The sequence below is a fragment of the Sceloporus occidentalis genome, unplaced genomic scaffold (genome assembly GCF_023333645.1).
Source record: "Sceloporus occidentalis isolate IW3139 unplaced genomic scaffold, rSceOcc1.0.p SCAF_13, whole genome shotgun sequence".
In the NCBI taxonomy this organism is placed as follows: Eukaryota; Metazoa; Chordata; class Lepidosauria; order Squamata; family Phrynosomatidae; genus Sceloporus; species Sceloporus occidentalis.
Genome location: NW_028316993.1, coordinates 1,138,556 through 1,153,024, shown reverse-complemented (window position 1 = coordinate 1,153,024; position 14,469 = coordinate 1,138,556). Strand labels below are relative to the sequence as shown.

Genomic DNA, 14,469 nt, shown 5'->3' with positions numbered 1-14,469 from the left:
GCATATAGAGTATTTCCTTCATGGCCTAAAGGCACCAGATCCCTATCTGATCTTGGAAGCTAAACGGGGTCAGGCCTGGTTAGTACTTGGATGGGAGACTGCCAACAAATACCAAGTGCTGTAGAATGTAATTCAGAAGGAACTTGCAAAGGAGTATCCCTTGCTAAAGAAAACCCTATGGAGTTCATGGGCTTGCCATAAGTTGCATAGCAGAGACCTATAAACTCAGAAACCAAAATGGGAATCATAAGAAAAGTGCAGTCTAAGGAAAGTAAAACCTATCTGGATATGTAATGGAAGAAATCGAGTGATCTTTAGAAGGCTCACAATGTTTTTGCGTACTGGTTGTTGCTCCATTTCACATATGTATGTTCCAAGTTCTGAATAAAACGTATGCCAAAACTGGTTCTTTTTTTGTGGTGCAAAAAAACCCCTGTCCCTAACCATTCTGTCTTGGGTACCAAATTTTTTGTTGGAGAAGTAATGCCCAGGATCACATCTGTTTCGTTAACTGAAGTATATTTGTAATAGGCTTGCACCTAGGCTCCTCTGACAAAGAGCACTGCTTTGCCTCTGCCCAAATATGCCATGGGATTGGGCCTCCTCTCCCCATCTATCTTCCAAGGTGAGTTCAATGGGTAGATGAAAGAAGTCAGTATTGGATCTCCATAATGGAAATGATGCTGCTGTCCTTGACTGAATCAAGCCATCTTTCTGTTCTCTGTGGCACAAGATGGGGTAGGCAATGCCAAACCTTTTATTACTACAGTCCTGCTGAGTTTACAAATACCTCTATGATAAACAATACAATTGATATGGCTTTAAAAAGACATAAAATGTTTTACTGTGTTTCTATTCTAAGGAGCTCAAAGCCGCAAACAAAAGGGGATACTTCCATCCCGCCCCATATTTCTAATCTAATTATCAAAAGTTGCTTTGTGAGATCCTCAGAATTAAGTGTGTTTATTACACATTATAGGTGGTTTGTAACTATTTGAGGCCCAATAACGAATTAGAAGTCTTGGACTGACAGTGAAGGAGGATGCATTTAAAAGCATCTGTCTTGCCAATACTTTATCTTGGCTTGTCTAACAAAAGTTAATTTCATTGTGTCAAAACAGTGAACATGTTTTAAAGTGGCTCCCCTCTACCCATGAATACTACCTGACTGACCCTCCTGTAATAATCAGATTCAGTTTAAATGCACATTTTGTATATGTATAGGTCTGTTCTAGAGTGGCAGTGGAAATTTCTGCAGCAATTCCAATTGTAAGCATCTTGAGCCCTGAAATAGGCATTAAGGACCCCATGGTTCCCTTTATAGGAATCCCAAAAGAGATGTCTGAGCTATGGAAGAGGAGACACACTTTTATTGCAAGAGAATACTCACGGTTTCCCAAACGCAGGAGAGGCCCATGACAGATTCAGTCAACAGGAGTGAAGAGCCGTCCCCCATCTTGGATACAAACGACTACAAAAAAGTGCAAGGCTACAGCCAAATTTCTTTGATTTAAAAAACAAACAAAACCCAAACCATTCATATTTTCTAACTCTTCCAGCCCTACTAAATTTACTCAATAAAAGTTTAAAAATACCAGCAGTCCAACAGGGCCACTGCTTTACTTCTAAGGAATAAAAAAGAAACACATTCTCCAACAGTTCATGGCAGAATTCAGGGAAGTAAATGTTTAGCTTGAAATAAGGTCAAAGATGCTGCAGGGCATTGAAAGTCAGTGGCCTCTATCTTAGGACCAATCAGAAGCCAATTCAAGGGATGCTGCCCTGGCAATGGATTGTAGGATACAGGATGGAGAGAAAGGCCAAGAGGGAAAGACTAGCCACGCAGTAAGGCAGTAATATCCTGCTGCCTTACAGTGGGGCTTGCTGGGTGATGAGAGACAAAAAGAGGGAGGAAGGAAAGAAGGGAGGGAGAAAGAATGGGTTTACACAGCCTGCTTGCCATCAGAACAATAGTCAACCTTCTCCCTAAACTTACATGTCAACAGGTAGATGGTTGCATCACTCACACAAACCACCATCAGGCACTACTGAACTGTGTTGTGACAGAATGGCAACCTGCAAAGCAGAGCCCCTACACAACTGCATTGTGAAGCACCATGCATATAAAATTAAGAAACAAGTATGGCTCCTTCTACAAGGACCACCCATGTGTCTCCAAAGCCTCTCTGGGGATTAAAGAATTACATAACAAACCACCACCAATTTCAGATCAAGGTTAGAGGAACTGATAACCTAAATCCAGCAATGTACTCCTCCCCTTTTCATCTACATATGATTGCTAAAAATTAACAGAAGGCAAGCTGGGGAGGGGGAACACTAGAAGCTATCTAGGATAGTCCAACAAGTGTTCTCTGCCCAACTCTACTGCCACTGGCCTCTCCCAACTCACCAAATACTGACAGCCAGATATCTATGCAATAATGCATGTATATATACTGTCAGATTGCTGTGGGATTTGGAATGGGGGCATCCCCCAAAAATAATGTTCAAGATTTCCAATCTGACAGTGCCTCTGGTTTCCTCAGGAAGTGATTGAAAGGACTCTGAAAAGAAAGGGAAGGGAAGGGGGGAAGTTTACACTTCCACTCACTCCAAGCCTTGCAACCAGAGTAGGGAACTTCAGGAAACTGAGCAAGATAAATGGAACCAACCCAGAAAGGAATTCTAACAAGTGAAGCTATGATGATCCCCACTGAACTGTATCCCATATATAACAGGCAACACCCAAAGCTAAAGAAAATCTCTCCCCTTGGGAGTACAAGAAAATGGCAACCTAAAGAGAAGCAACCAGAATTCTCTTATTTCCAACACATGATAAGATTTGTTATGGGGGCAGCATTTGCCAGGTGCACAGGTCCAGTGTCCATTAAAAGGAATTACCCAGTAACTATTTAATTGCCATTCCTGGAATATAGATGTACCAGGAGCCAGCAGATGAAAACTCAGGGATAGAAGGAGGAAAAGATGGGAGAAAGAACATAGAAAAAGGCCTCTCCTGCATCTCACAAGCCCGGGGCCTCTGCCTGTTTGTCTGCCTCTCTTACGGAGTCCCTCAAGGAGACACTACTTCCTAGGAAGGTGTAAAGACCTGCAGAGAGAAAAAACAACAACAGAAAAGGGTGTTCAGGGTCCTCTCAGTGTTACCCAAGGGTACCTTGCTTCCTTTCTAAGGTTCTATCTACTCTTATCCCCTGGTTCTAGTACTGATCATATATCGATCCCACTCCCCTGATCCCTGCTCACACAGGAAGGGGCTGAGGTCATTCTAACAGACCTGCAGAACCAACCAGTAACTTCACAGAACAAGTCCTTACCAAGACTGATGAGCCCAGAAGTAGCACAGTAGCTCATTTGTGGTGGAAACAGACATGAAGGGTGAGCAGGCCATAAGTGAAAATGAAAGAAACCACACGTATTGATTTCAAATTGTCTGGATTCCACAACATGCTTGTGACAGATGGGCAAGGCTGGGCTCATACAGTCTTTCTGCCCAGCCTTTTAAAGACACTGACTGTCCCTGTGTTGTCCATCTGGGCGCTGGGGGCCTCCGTGGTGCTGCTTACCTTTGTGCTCCCCAAAGTTCTCTTTATAGTGACACGGAATCCGGAGTCAGGCTTGCTCTTAGAGCTGGTGACACTGCTGTCCTGGGCTTCAGTGGGCAAAGAACGCTTGCCCAATCTTTTGGCAACATGGCTAGGCGGGGGCAACTCTGGCTTCTTTTCCTTGACAGGAGCCACAGGGCTGGCTGGACCCTTGCTTCCAAGCCGCTGGATGGCAGGAGAGGGGGAAGCAGAAACTGCTACCTTGGGCTCAGAGCTGGTGGCTTTTGCTTTGACCGTCACCCCGGCTTTGGAGCTCCCTTTGGGCTTGGGCGGCTTGAAGAATTTTTTCAGCACTCCAGCGTACTGCAGGACGGAGCTGTCATCATCATCGTCACTCTCAGCTGCTTTGCCCTCCTCTGCCTCCTGCATGTCCCCCAACCGGCTGAATACTCCTGTGGGCTGCCAAGACACCAGACTGGGTCAGAAGTGGAACATCAGGCTCCAGGGGAATACCCTGGGGTCCCGCTTTCCCCCTTTATGCCTGGAGGATAAGATCCAAAGCAGAGCCTTCTAAAGCTGTACAAGAGGAGTGCAACAATAAATGACCTGGATTTTGTGTGCAAGCATGATTTTGTGTGTTTCTTGTTAAAAATATGGCATGGAGGGGAGGCAACAATAACAGTAAAGGCTTCCTTGTGACTGCGGCCAACCCCTGCAGCATCTAAGCTATTGTAGTTTCTGGCCAAAGGGCCCAGGCCATATTCCCTCCTCTCTCTGGCTGAAAGTTGTCAAGCAAGGGGTGTGTGGGTACAGCTACATTCTTGGGTTGCAATCCAACATCCCCTCAGTGTAGCACAAACATCTACAGGTCAAAAAGCCAACCACACCTTTCCCTTTTTAATCTGTCTCCCCCTTTGGAGGAATCCTGGAACCAACTCAAAAGAAGAACCCCCAAAGATAAAAGAGGCACCACTGTCCCACTCTTACTTTATTTCCTGTAGTTGTGTCTGCACTGGTCTCTGCGCCAAGTCGGTCAAACACTGAGGTTCTCTGTAGACCTATTATCGATCAGAGAAGAGGATGAAAAAAGCCAAAAAGACACAACACTCAGATAAGACAAACAAAGTGAATACGAGGAAAGGCATTTTTCAAACAAAAATTAGAGTCAGATATGGATATATATGCATTTATACTTTTTATATTTCTTTCATAGTACATACATATCTAACCTACATTGTATGTAACTGTATCTTTCACCAAGAAGCCTCTAAAGCACCATGACAAATTTTAAAGTAAAAATAAAAACAGTAAAAGTTACATGAACCGCAGAAAATCCTATTTCACTAATCAAAGTAGATGGGTTATTAAATATCTGTATCTCAAGACATTTATTGACCAGCACTTTGAGCTAAACCCAGAAAAAGGCTACCATGCCATGCATGGTAAACCATGATTTAGGTTAGCCATGGTTTGTTCCTTTAGCCACAAATTATAGTACAAATGTCCAAACCAACTATTGCTTTCCCTACTTCTGGATTCCACATTCTTTCCACTTTCTTTCCTATCTGAAGATGCCAGCCACAGATGTTGGTGAACATCAGGAATAAACTCTTCTAGAATGCAGCCAAATAGCCCAAAACCCCCCATAAAAAACTATAAATCTGCTTTGTTTCCCATTTTTGCTCAAACTATGTTCTCACTGTTTTATCTTGGTCTGTAATCATAAAATGTTGACCCCACTATAAGCCAGCCACATACTCTTCTCCTTCTATTTCCTAATTTTAAAAGACACCTGCCCTGTCATCCCCACAGGGATGTGACCAAAGTACCTTTTGCTGCCTGCTGCTCCAGGATCTTCTTGGTCCTGGGTGTTGTTCCTTTTGGCATGTGGACAATGTACTTCCCTTCCATCTCTGCAGTGACACGGCGCCGTTTCACTGGGACCGTGGAGTTCTCAGTTCCAGGACTACAGAGAGCTGCAGCTGCAAGGGGACAGAAGCAAAGAGGGTGAGCTCACCACAAAGTCCTGCTCCAGGTGAGCATTGCTCTTGAGCATGTCCATGAAGACAAAAGACCAAGGATCTCAAACTGCTGGGCAGAATAATAGATAAGGCTTTCCAGCTCAAATGCCTGAAGCCCTGCTAGCACAGAGGCTGCAGTGCCTTCTTCTGTTCTTTCTTCGGCTCCCAGTAGATTAAGGAGGACCCAGGTAAACAGTAGCAGCTGCATTCTCACAACAGTGGACTATACAGTGGGTCAACTCAACAACCTCTCCAGGTGAACAACTCAATTTAGCCACTAGAGGGGAGCAGAGAGATATGCAATGACAAACTCAAAATACAGCAGTACATTCTGACACTGCCCTTCCCTCAAAGCAAGACTGTGGCCCCATTCATACTGGCTTAAAAGACATGGAGGGAACTGGGATGATCCGGATGCCCCTCCCCCGAATCGCTCCGTTAGCAAGTGCCCACTACAAATTTGAAATCGAATGCATTTTGACAGAAATCGAATGCATTCTGTCTGCCGGCGAGGTGGCCGCTGTCAATCAAGCGATTGTCATGGTGACGTTTTGCAGGGCATCGGAAAGTGTCCTCCCCCTCCTCCCTTTTTTTAAAGAGCCAGGCACAGGGTTAATTTTTTTATAAACCTGTGGGCATTTGGGTCAGATCTGCCCCGTCCCAGGCAAAGGATGGAATTGTCATGCATTTTTTTATGCTTTTAAAAGCAACATTTGTAGCTTTCCCTTTGCTCCAAAAAATTGTTTAAAAATGTAACACTGATTGTAAGTGAGGTCTTTTGCAACATTGTAGCTTCCCCCTCTGCTGAACTGACCCCTTTCCTCCTGCTTACACTTTGCCATTGCCTTCCACTGAGGCTGAGAGAGAGTGACCTCATGGAATCAATTGGGAATAAATGGGAAATGCAGCGCATTAATAATAATAATAATAATAATAATAATAATAATAATAATCCAGGAGCAAGAGGAAATAGCAAGCACACAGACATGTCACCCCCCCAAAAATGCGCATAAATGGTCAAAAAATGCGCATAAATGCTTCTGCTGCATCCATTTCCCTACATCCCCCAGCCTTGGCAATCCTCCTCTTCCTCTTCCTCCTTCCTCCTCCTCCATCACTTTCTCCATCTCCCCCCCCCACCCCCAGCCCTATGCAGCCCAGGCTCCCCTTTTGCCACCTGTCACCCTTAGCATCCACCCTTTGGGCTCTTTCCTCCTCTCTCTCCCCTCCGATGAGGGGCGGGAATGCTCTAACCCATGGAATCATGGGGATTTATTGGGAATTTATTGGGAATAAAGGGGAAATGCAGTGCAGGCATTCTGACTGTAGCATCCGCATATAACAGTAATAATAACAATAACAACAACAACAACAACAACAATAATAATAATAATAAATAATCCAGGAGCAAGAGGAAATAAAGCACAAGCAAGCACACAGACATGTCACCCCCCAAAAAATGCGCATAAATGGTCAAAAATGCGCATAAATGGTCAAAAGAGGCTGCTTGAAAAGGGGGGGGGTGTTGCTTTGATTGGGGGTTGGACTGGATGTCCCTTGGGGATCCCTTCCAGCCTTGGGATCATGAGGGAGAAGAGCAATGGGGAGGCTGCGGGAGCGGGAAGTAGACCACCCCCCCTTTTCCCTCTGACACACACACACACACACACACACACACACACACACAGAGAGGAATCTCTCTCCCTGCTTCAGCTGCTGGAGGTCTGCTGCTGCCTGGCCAGCGACCCTCCTCCTCCTCCTCCCGCCATCCCCTGGCTGCCAGGCTGGCTCTCAGGGGAGCCCCTCTCTGGGTGCCAGGCTCCAGGCTGGAAGCGGCTGCCTCCGTGGGCATACAATGTGCCCTCCTGGGGTTGGCCAAGTCCCCCAGCAAGAGAGGCGGCCTTGAATGGCCCCGGAGGGAGCAGGGGCCAGCAGGAGAGCAGGAGGAGGAGGAAGAGGAGGAGGAGGAGGAGGAGGAGGAGAGCATCCCCTTCCTCCCGGCGCCAGGAGCCCTGCCTGCTCTTGCCCAGCAGCAGCCCTTCTTCTCAGGGCTCTTTCCTCCTCCCCCTCCCCTCCGATGAGGGGAGGAAATGCCTTGCCCTTTGCCCACCCTCTGACCTAAATCCCTCCCTCAATTTGCCTCGATCGTGATCGAGGCAAAGTTCTCATTCCCAGGACCCGGGGTTTTTAAAAAGAAACGGCATTTGCGCCGATTTCAAAAGACCCGCGCTAGGGGCCATTTAACACGGAACGGGTGTGCAAGCTCCTGATTCGCTTGTGTGAGATTCGGGGTGAGTAGGAACTTCACGTGATTGAATCGGTTTCAGAACCGATGTTTTTTGTAATGTGAATGGGCCCTGTGATATTTCTTGCTTTACTGAAACTGACATTTCCCCAAAGGCTTTGATTTTCCAGATCATAAACATTTTGACACACATTCTTTCCGCCTCTTCCCATCCCTCAGCAAGAAGCCAAAATAAATTTAAGCAGATCTAAGTAATTCTGAGGAGAATGGCAGATAACAACATTATTGTTACAGTACCCGCCCCCATCCCAATTCCAAAGCACCAGGTTCCTATATAGCTGAATAATTCAGATAATATTTTCTGGCAGAGTGATTCTTATGCAACAGGCAATCACAGTCAGCCCTTCTTTGTTGCTTTTGTGTCAGTCCTAGGGAGAGGTACAACAGCATTATTTTCTTTGCTCAGCCTGCAGTTTTGAGAGTGAGGCTGGGAAGTAGAACATAGAACCGTAGAGTTAGAAGGGGCTCCACAGGCCCTCAAGTTCCACCCCATTCAACAGCTAAAGTATCTCCAGCAGAGAGCTGTCCAGCCTCTTTTTGAAGACATCCAGAGAAATAGACCCAGCCACCTCTCTAGGCGATTGGTCCCACTGCCCACTCTTATTGTAAAGAAGTTCCTTCTAATGTTCAAGCAAAATCTACCCTCCTGTAACTTAACATTACTAGACTTGGACCTAGAGCAGCAGCGAATAAATAGACACCCTCCTCACAGCCCAAGAACCTTGTCAAATCCCAGCTGGCAGTCAAAGAGAGAGACAGAGCCTATTCAACAGTGGAACAAACTCCCTCGGAGTGTCGTGGAGTCTCCTTCCTTAGAGGTCTTTAAACAGAGGCTAGATGGCCATCTGTTGGGGATGCTTTCATTTAGATTTCCTGCATGGCAGGGGGTTGGACTGGATGGCCCTTGCGGTCTCTTCCAACTCTATGATTCTATGATTCTATAAGTTGTCCCATGACAGCAAACACACAAAAAACTGCCCGACAACCACCACTCTTTCTCATCCCACCTCCCTCTCATTCACCTGCTTTGGCATTCTTTGCTGCCATTTTGTTGGACACAGTGACAGAAATTTTGGAGGCAGTGCTGTCAGGTCTCCGAACAGGAGTAGAAGGTGGAGAGTCTCGACTTAAGCTGTTTGCAATCATCCGGGTGGCCGCTGCAGGAATAGTAAGGACAAAGTGGCGAAGCAGAAGCACAGAGGACTGTGAGAATTGGGAGTGGGACTATTATCTATTCACAATTTCCCCCCTACTTTCAGTACAATATACTCAAGGCATTCAGCTCATGTATGTACATACACCAGTGAAAATTAAACTTAAACAATATAATAAGCTACCTTATTAGCTGGGAAAAGTTTGATGGTGCTTTAACAGTAGCTTTTAGGAGCCCACATACTGTTTTGTGACAATAAGCTCCTCAAACATTCACCTGAATGTGCCATTATTAGTAGTAATAGTAGTGCATTCATATACTGCCTTTTCCCCAAAACTGTGACTGAAGTTTAAAAAAATTAGAACAAATACAGATAAAAGCACACACAAAGACACAAATAAATCCATATAAATAAATTGTTAAAATGCAATTAAACTATCCATAGCATTAAAAATATTGTTTTGGAAAAATGAATGGATGAATGCATATACCATTGAACTTATCAGCATCACAGCCTCACTGAAGTATCAAAGCAATTCAGTAAACAGCAGTAGTCTTGGGGAAATCTGTGCTGTCAACCGCTTGTACTTCCCTTACTCACCACTGTTGGCATTTCTACGGAGTTCAGACTGCAAGTTGGTTTGATTAGAGGCCACCGACTCTGTTGCGGCTTTGCACATTTCCTACAGGCAGAAAATGCCACAATACAGCGGTAAGAAGCTGAACCTTTGCTTATCCTCCCATAAATATACCATAATCTCTCAAACAAGTATAGCAGGAACCAAGAAGGAACTAAGAAAAGTTCTGGCTCAGGTTACTGGAGCAAAATCAGGACGCTAGAGTCTTCCAGCTCTGGAAAATGCAGCTCCTCATTCACAGATGTGACTGAAGCTCCAAGAGGAACCTACCTGCCTATACACCACTTTGGCGTGCTTGAGGATCGCAATGATGTCCCCAACTATGGTGATGCCCAGTTCATTCATGATCTCCTTGTTCAGGTCCATCAGCATATTCTTCTGGATCCTAGAGGAAACACTTGGGCTGTGATGGTGGAGAATCTTACAATAAAGTATCTCTCTCTCTCTCTCTCTCTCTCTCTTTCCACCCCCCAGCTCTCCATCATGGTTTGCCAACACTCTGAACAGGATAGGCAGGCATAAGCAAGACTGTTTCAGACACCCTTAGGGAGGATTTAAGGGGAGAAGGAAGTTGGTCCTGAACCCAAGAGCAGAAAAACATCTCACAGCATAGGCAACCAGGCAATGGATTGCCTGTCTTGACAAGTTCTAAGAACCAAAAAGTACCAGTAGCATTAACACATACATATTATTATTATTACTACTACTACTATTACTACATGCTTTCATATGGAATGCAGGGCTGCTAGATCTTCCCTGCCATGGGATCCATGATGGCTTTTAGGGGTCACAGATTTCATTGCCAGGGAGCTCCAGAAAACCCACCTCTCAGGTTGCAGTAGAAGCACAGAAAGCATAACAGAAAATTGTTTCAGTGTAGTTTTACTTCTCAACAGCCTCACCTGTTATCCACAAACATGACAGCATAGTTGACAGCAGGTCCTGGGGGAATCCCGGCTTCTTTGAAGAACTGAATCCATTCTGATGTAGCTTAAAAAAAGACAAAAACGAAACCACTCTTAGGCAAAATAATATCTTCCTTGATGTTGGACATCACATAAAAGGTAGGCAAAGGGGACAGACAGCCAAAATTGTACAAGTAAGGGACATCTCTGAGTCCGACAGGTAAAATTGGAGTCCTTCACTATCAGCATTGTCAGAACAGCAGAGCTTTTGAATTACTAGATCTCAAAAGGAACTGATAATTGGTCATTCCAACCATATACAACAATGAATGGCTTGAAGACTATAGTCCTTCCAACACAGACGTGATCCTGAACCTTTACTTCTACAAATCTGAAACAAATGCTCAATATCACTAATTTAACTAGCTTTCTCAACTCAAATTTCAGATTAATCAAAAAAGGTTTGAGGAGCAAACTTTCGTGTGGATATGATTTGATACAGATTCCCACAAGACTGACTTTAAGCTCATTTTTGTGTTCTCATGTGTCTGTTGTCATTTTGTTAAAAAGGTCACACAGTCTAGGTATCATCCCCTTAAAGTTATAAGCAATATCAACAATGAAGTTACTGAGACTCAGTTGAGCCAAACATTACTTTCCAAGTAGCTATCTGTTTTATCTATGCTTGTACTATGCAGCTTTTAATTTAAAGATGATGATGCCATAGGAAAGGAGGTACAGCCATGTAGGAAAGCCCAGAGAGCTGGATTCATCTCAGGACTCAAGCCCCTCACCCTTGCTGTTCAGCAAGCGCCATCAAGTCAAAGATAACAAAGGCCTGATACAGACAGGCCAAAATAAAGCTGCTTCAAATCACTTTGGAGGTATGCTGTTTCAATGATACATGCGTCCTTAGAGTCCAGAAGCCGCACCAAAGCCACGCTCCAGTCCTAAGGACTGGAGTGCAGCTTTGGTGCAGCTTCCAGACTCTTAGGACCCATGCATCATTGAAACACCATACCTCCAAAGTGACCTGAAGCAGCTTTATTTTGGCCTGTCTGTATAGGGCCAAAGTATGGATTTTGTATCAAGGCTCTTTTTTGGGGGGTGTCCTTTCCTAACTCCATCCTACTCCCCCTTTAGCTGCCACTCTGGTATCTTTGGTCCCATACAGACAGGCCAAACAAAGCTGCTTTGGGTCGCTTTGGAGGTATGCGGTTTAAATGATGCATGCATACTAAGAATCCGCAAGCCACGATCTAGTCCTGGCGCAGCTTCCGGACTCTTAGGACGCATGCATCATTTAAACAGCATACCTCCAAAGTGACCCAAAGCAGCTTTATTTTGGCCTGTCTGTATGGGGCCTTTGTTAAGCAGTCCTCAGTGAGCTTCCCGATTCAAATGTTTCAAATACACAGCTGCTGCTGCTACTTGTCTAAAGCTCAGCTCAGCTCAGCAGCCAGCCAACCCACAAACAAAGAAGAGAGGTCCTATACTTTGAAGCACTGTCACTGGCTGGTTCTGTCCCACACTTTGGGTCCTCTGTTATATTTTCATTTGCCTGGCTTCCCTTTCAAATACACACAGAGAAAGAGAAAAAGAGAAACCAGCCTTACCCATTGTGACGGACACCATTGTGGCAAACTCAGGAAGACACAGGCAAGGGACAGCGAGGTTGTTTCTGTTGGCCGCCGGAACGCCTGCGGTGAGGTAATAATACCCAAATGAAACAGCTGCGCTGCTACAGTCGGACTGGCATGCCAGCCATAGGACTCATGCAGCCAAAATAGCCAGCCACTCACCCAGAAGCAGAAAGGAGGAGCCATGTCAATGCCTTAGAACAGGGCTGGGAATCCTCTGCTATTGAAATAACTAATAAATCCCAGATATCCCAGCCAGCAAAATCAGGAATAACTGGACTCAAAGTCCATCACCATCTAAAGCAGGAGTCAGTGTGGCTCTCCAAATGGCATTGGACTGCAACTCCCAGCGTCCTTCACCACCGAATGTAATGGCAAAGGCTGCCAGGAGCTGGAGTCCCACAACATCTTGAGCAGGGGTAGGCAACCTGCGGCCCGCGGGCCGGATTCGGCCCGGCGAGGCCTTGGGACCGGCCCCAGCCCGGTCCTGCCGCCAATTGCCGCCAGGGCCTTTGGGGGGCAGTTGTGTATAGAAGCCTCAGAAACATGTATTTATATTAACATTTTTAAAAAAATCAGCAAAATTTTTCATGTGTCCTCTATTTTTTATAAAAATATGTACTCCATTTGAAAATTTTGTCCTACATTTGTCCCGGTTTATTTATATATTTAATTTTTTAAAAAAATTATTTAATTATTTATTTTGTGGCTTCGGCCCCCCAGTTGTCTGAGGGACAGCAATCCGGCCCCCGGCTCAAAAAGGTTGCCTACCCCTGATCTTGAGGATCCTATATATATATATATATATATGTATGTATATATTAAAAGAAAACTGTGCCTTAAGATGCCATATACACCTGGTCCTTCATTTTCGGAGGGGGGGATCTGTTCCGGACCCTTAAGCCAAAACAGGGACTTGCAAATACGCAAGCCCCATAGGTTTGAATGGGGTGCATTTCCGTGAGCGCATGCATCTCGAGGGTGCGCCCCATTGAGAATAACTGAGGTAGCCCCTCCGTGAATATAATATTAATAATAGGTTTTTTTGTGGGTTTTTTGGGATATGTATCCATGTTCTATAGGAGTTTATTCCTGATGTTTCGCCAGCATCTGTGGCTGCCATCTTCAGAAGAATACAGTCCACTAAAATGCATACACCAATACCTAAAATACATATAAAAACACATCAGTAAAATTAATACCAATTAATCTTTCAACAAATAAAGATAATAGTCAAGAGTGCGGATTTCAAGAAAGAAGGGGCGGCTGGACACTCAACTATTAAGCTGATCTCACGTCAAAGTCAAGGGCAGGTGGGCAAAGCTATGGCTTTGTATATGACCCATGTATCCCAACTCCTAGCAGCCTTTGGTGGCGGAGAGGAATGCTGGGAGTTGCAGTCCAACGCCATCTGGAGAGGGAAAATTTAGGGTCATGTAGCGAAGGTTTACAGGCTCCTGGGATCTGAAGTCTGGTGCGGTACCCAGAAATATGATGATGATGATGATGATGATGATGATGATAGAATCATAGAGTTGGAAGAGACCACAACAACCATCCAGTCCAACCCCCTTCATCTGCCATGCAGGAACTCTCCCCCATTGACAGATGGCCATCCAGCCTCTGCTTAAAGACCTCCACTACTCTCCAAGAGAGTTTGTTCCACTAACAGCCCTGACTGTCAGGAGGCTCCTCCTAATGTTGAGCTGGAATCTCTTTTCCTGGAGCTTGCATCCATTGCTCAGGTTCCTGTTCTCTGGAGCAGCAGAAAACAAGCTTGCTCCCTCCTCAACATGATCCTCCTCCTCCTCCTCCTCCCCATCATCATCATCATCATCATCATCCTACAGACTCCTGGGATTTGAGGTTTGCAGCCTGTTCCGCGAGAGCTCTGCTGCCTCGCCAAGCCCCAAATCCCCTGGTTCTGTAACAAGAGCCATGGCAGCCAAAGCGGTGTCAAAGCGCTTTAACTCCGCAGCCGCGAAGCCCCTCTCCTCTTACCCAGCCGCCTTCGTCTCAACCGCCGCCGCCGCCCCCTCCTCAACCGCTTTGGAGCTCCAACAGGCCACACCGGAAGTTCTAGGTCAGGAACGGCCCGGCACCGCCTACTTCCGGTCACGCCAAGTCCGCTCTAGGAACTCCTGCCAACGAGAGAGATGTCTCTGGACAGCGACCCCTGGCGGCCGGTGGTGGGAATTGCGCCCCTTTGCAGAGAGCAATCCTAGAGGCCACTTGAGCGCTTCT

The 14,469-nt window shown here is 45.6% G+C and overlaps 1 protein-coding gene across 2 annotated transcripts; it reads right to left on the bottom strand.

Moving 5' to 3' along the window:
• Positions 1–797: 797 nt before the first annotated feature.
• Positions 798–14,308, bottom strand: CUNH19orf47 (chromosome unknown C19orf47 homolog). 2 transcript variants are annotated; one of them, XM_089478844.1, is made up of 10 exons: positions 14,227–14,308; positions 12,202–12,285; positions 10,583–10,670; positions 9,951–10,065; positions 9,644–9,725; positions 8,912–9,046; positions 5,393–5,545; positions 4,551–4,621; positions 3,585–4,022; positions 800–3,109 (listed from the first exon to the last, which is right to left on the bottom strand). In XM_089478844.1, the coding sequence occupies exons 2-10, from the start codon at positions 12,218–12,220 to the stop codon at positions 3,092–3,094; spliced, it is 1,119 nt and encodes a 372-aa protein (XP_089334970.1). In that variant the 5' UTR covers positions 12,221–12,285; positions 14,227–14,308; the 3' UTR covers positions 800–3,091. The 2 variants fall into 2 exon arrangements, with proteins under 2 accessions (XP_089334968.1, XP_089334970.1); XM_089478842.1 differs by having other exon boundaries at positions 798–4,022.
• Positions 14,309–14,469: the final 161 nt, after the last annotated feature.

Coding starts and splice junctions, on each gene's coding strand:
- CUNH19orf47 (XM_089478842.1), bottom strand. Junction 9,726..9,950: donor CCAAAGTGGTGTATAGGCAG/GTAGGTTCCTCT, acceptor TTCTGCCTGTAG/GAAATGTGCAAAGCCGCAAC. Junction 4,023..4,550: donor ACACAACTACAGGAAATAAA/GTAAGAGTGGGA, acceptor GTGTCTTGGCAG/CCCACAGGAGTATTCAGCCG.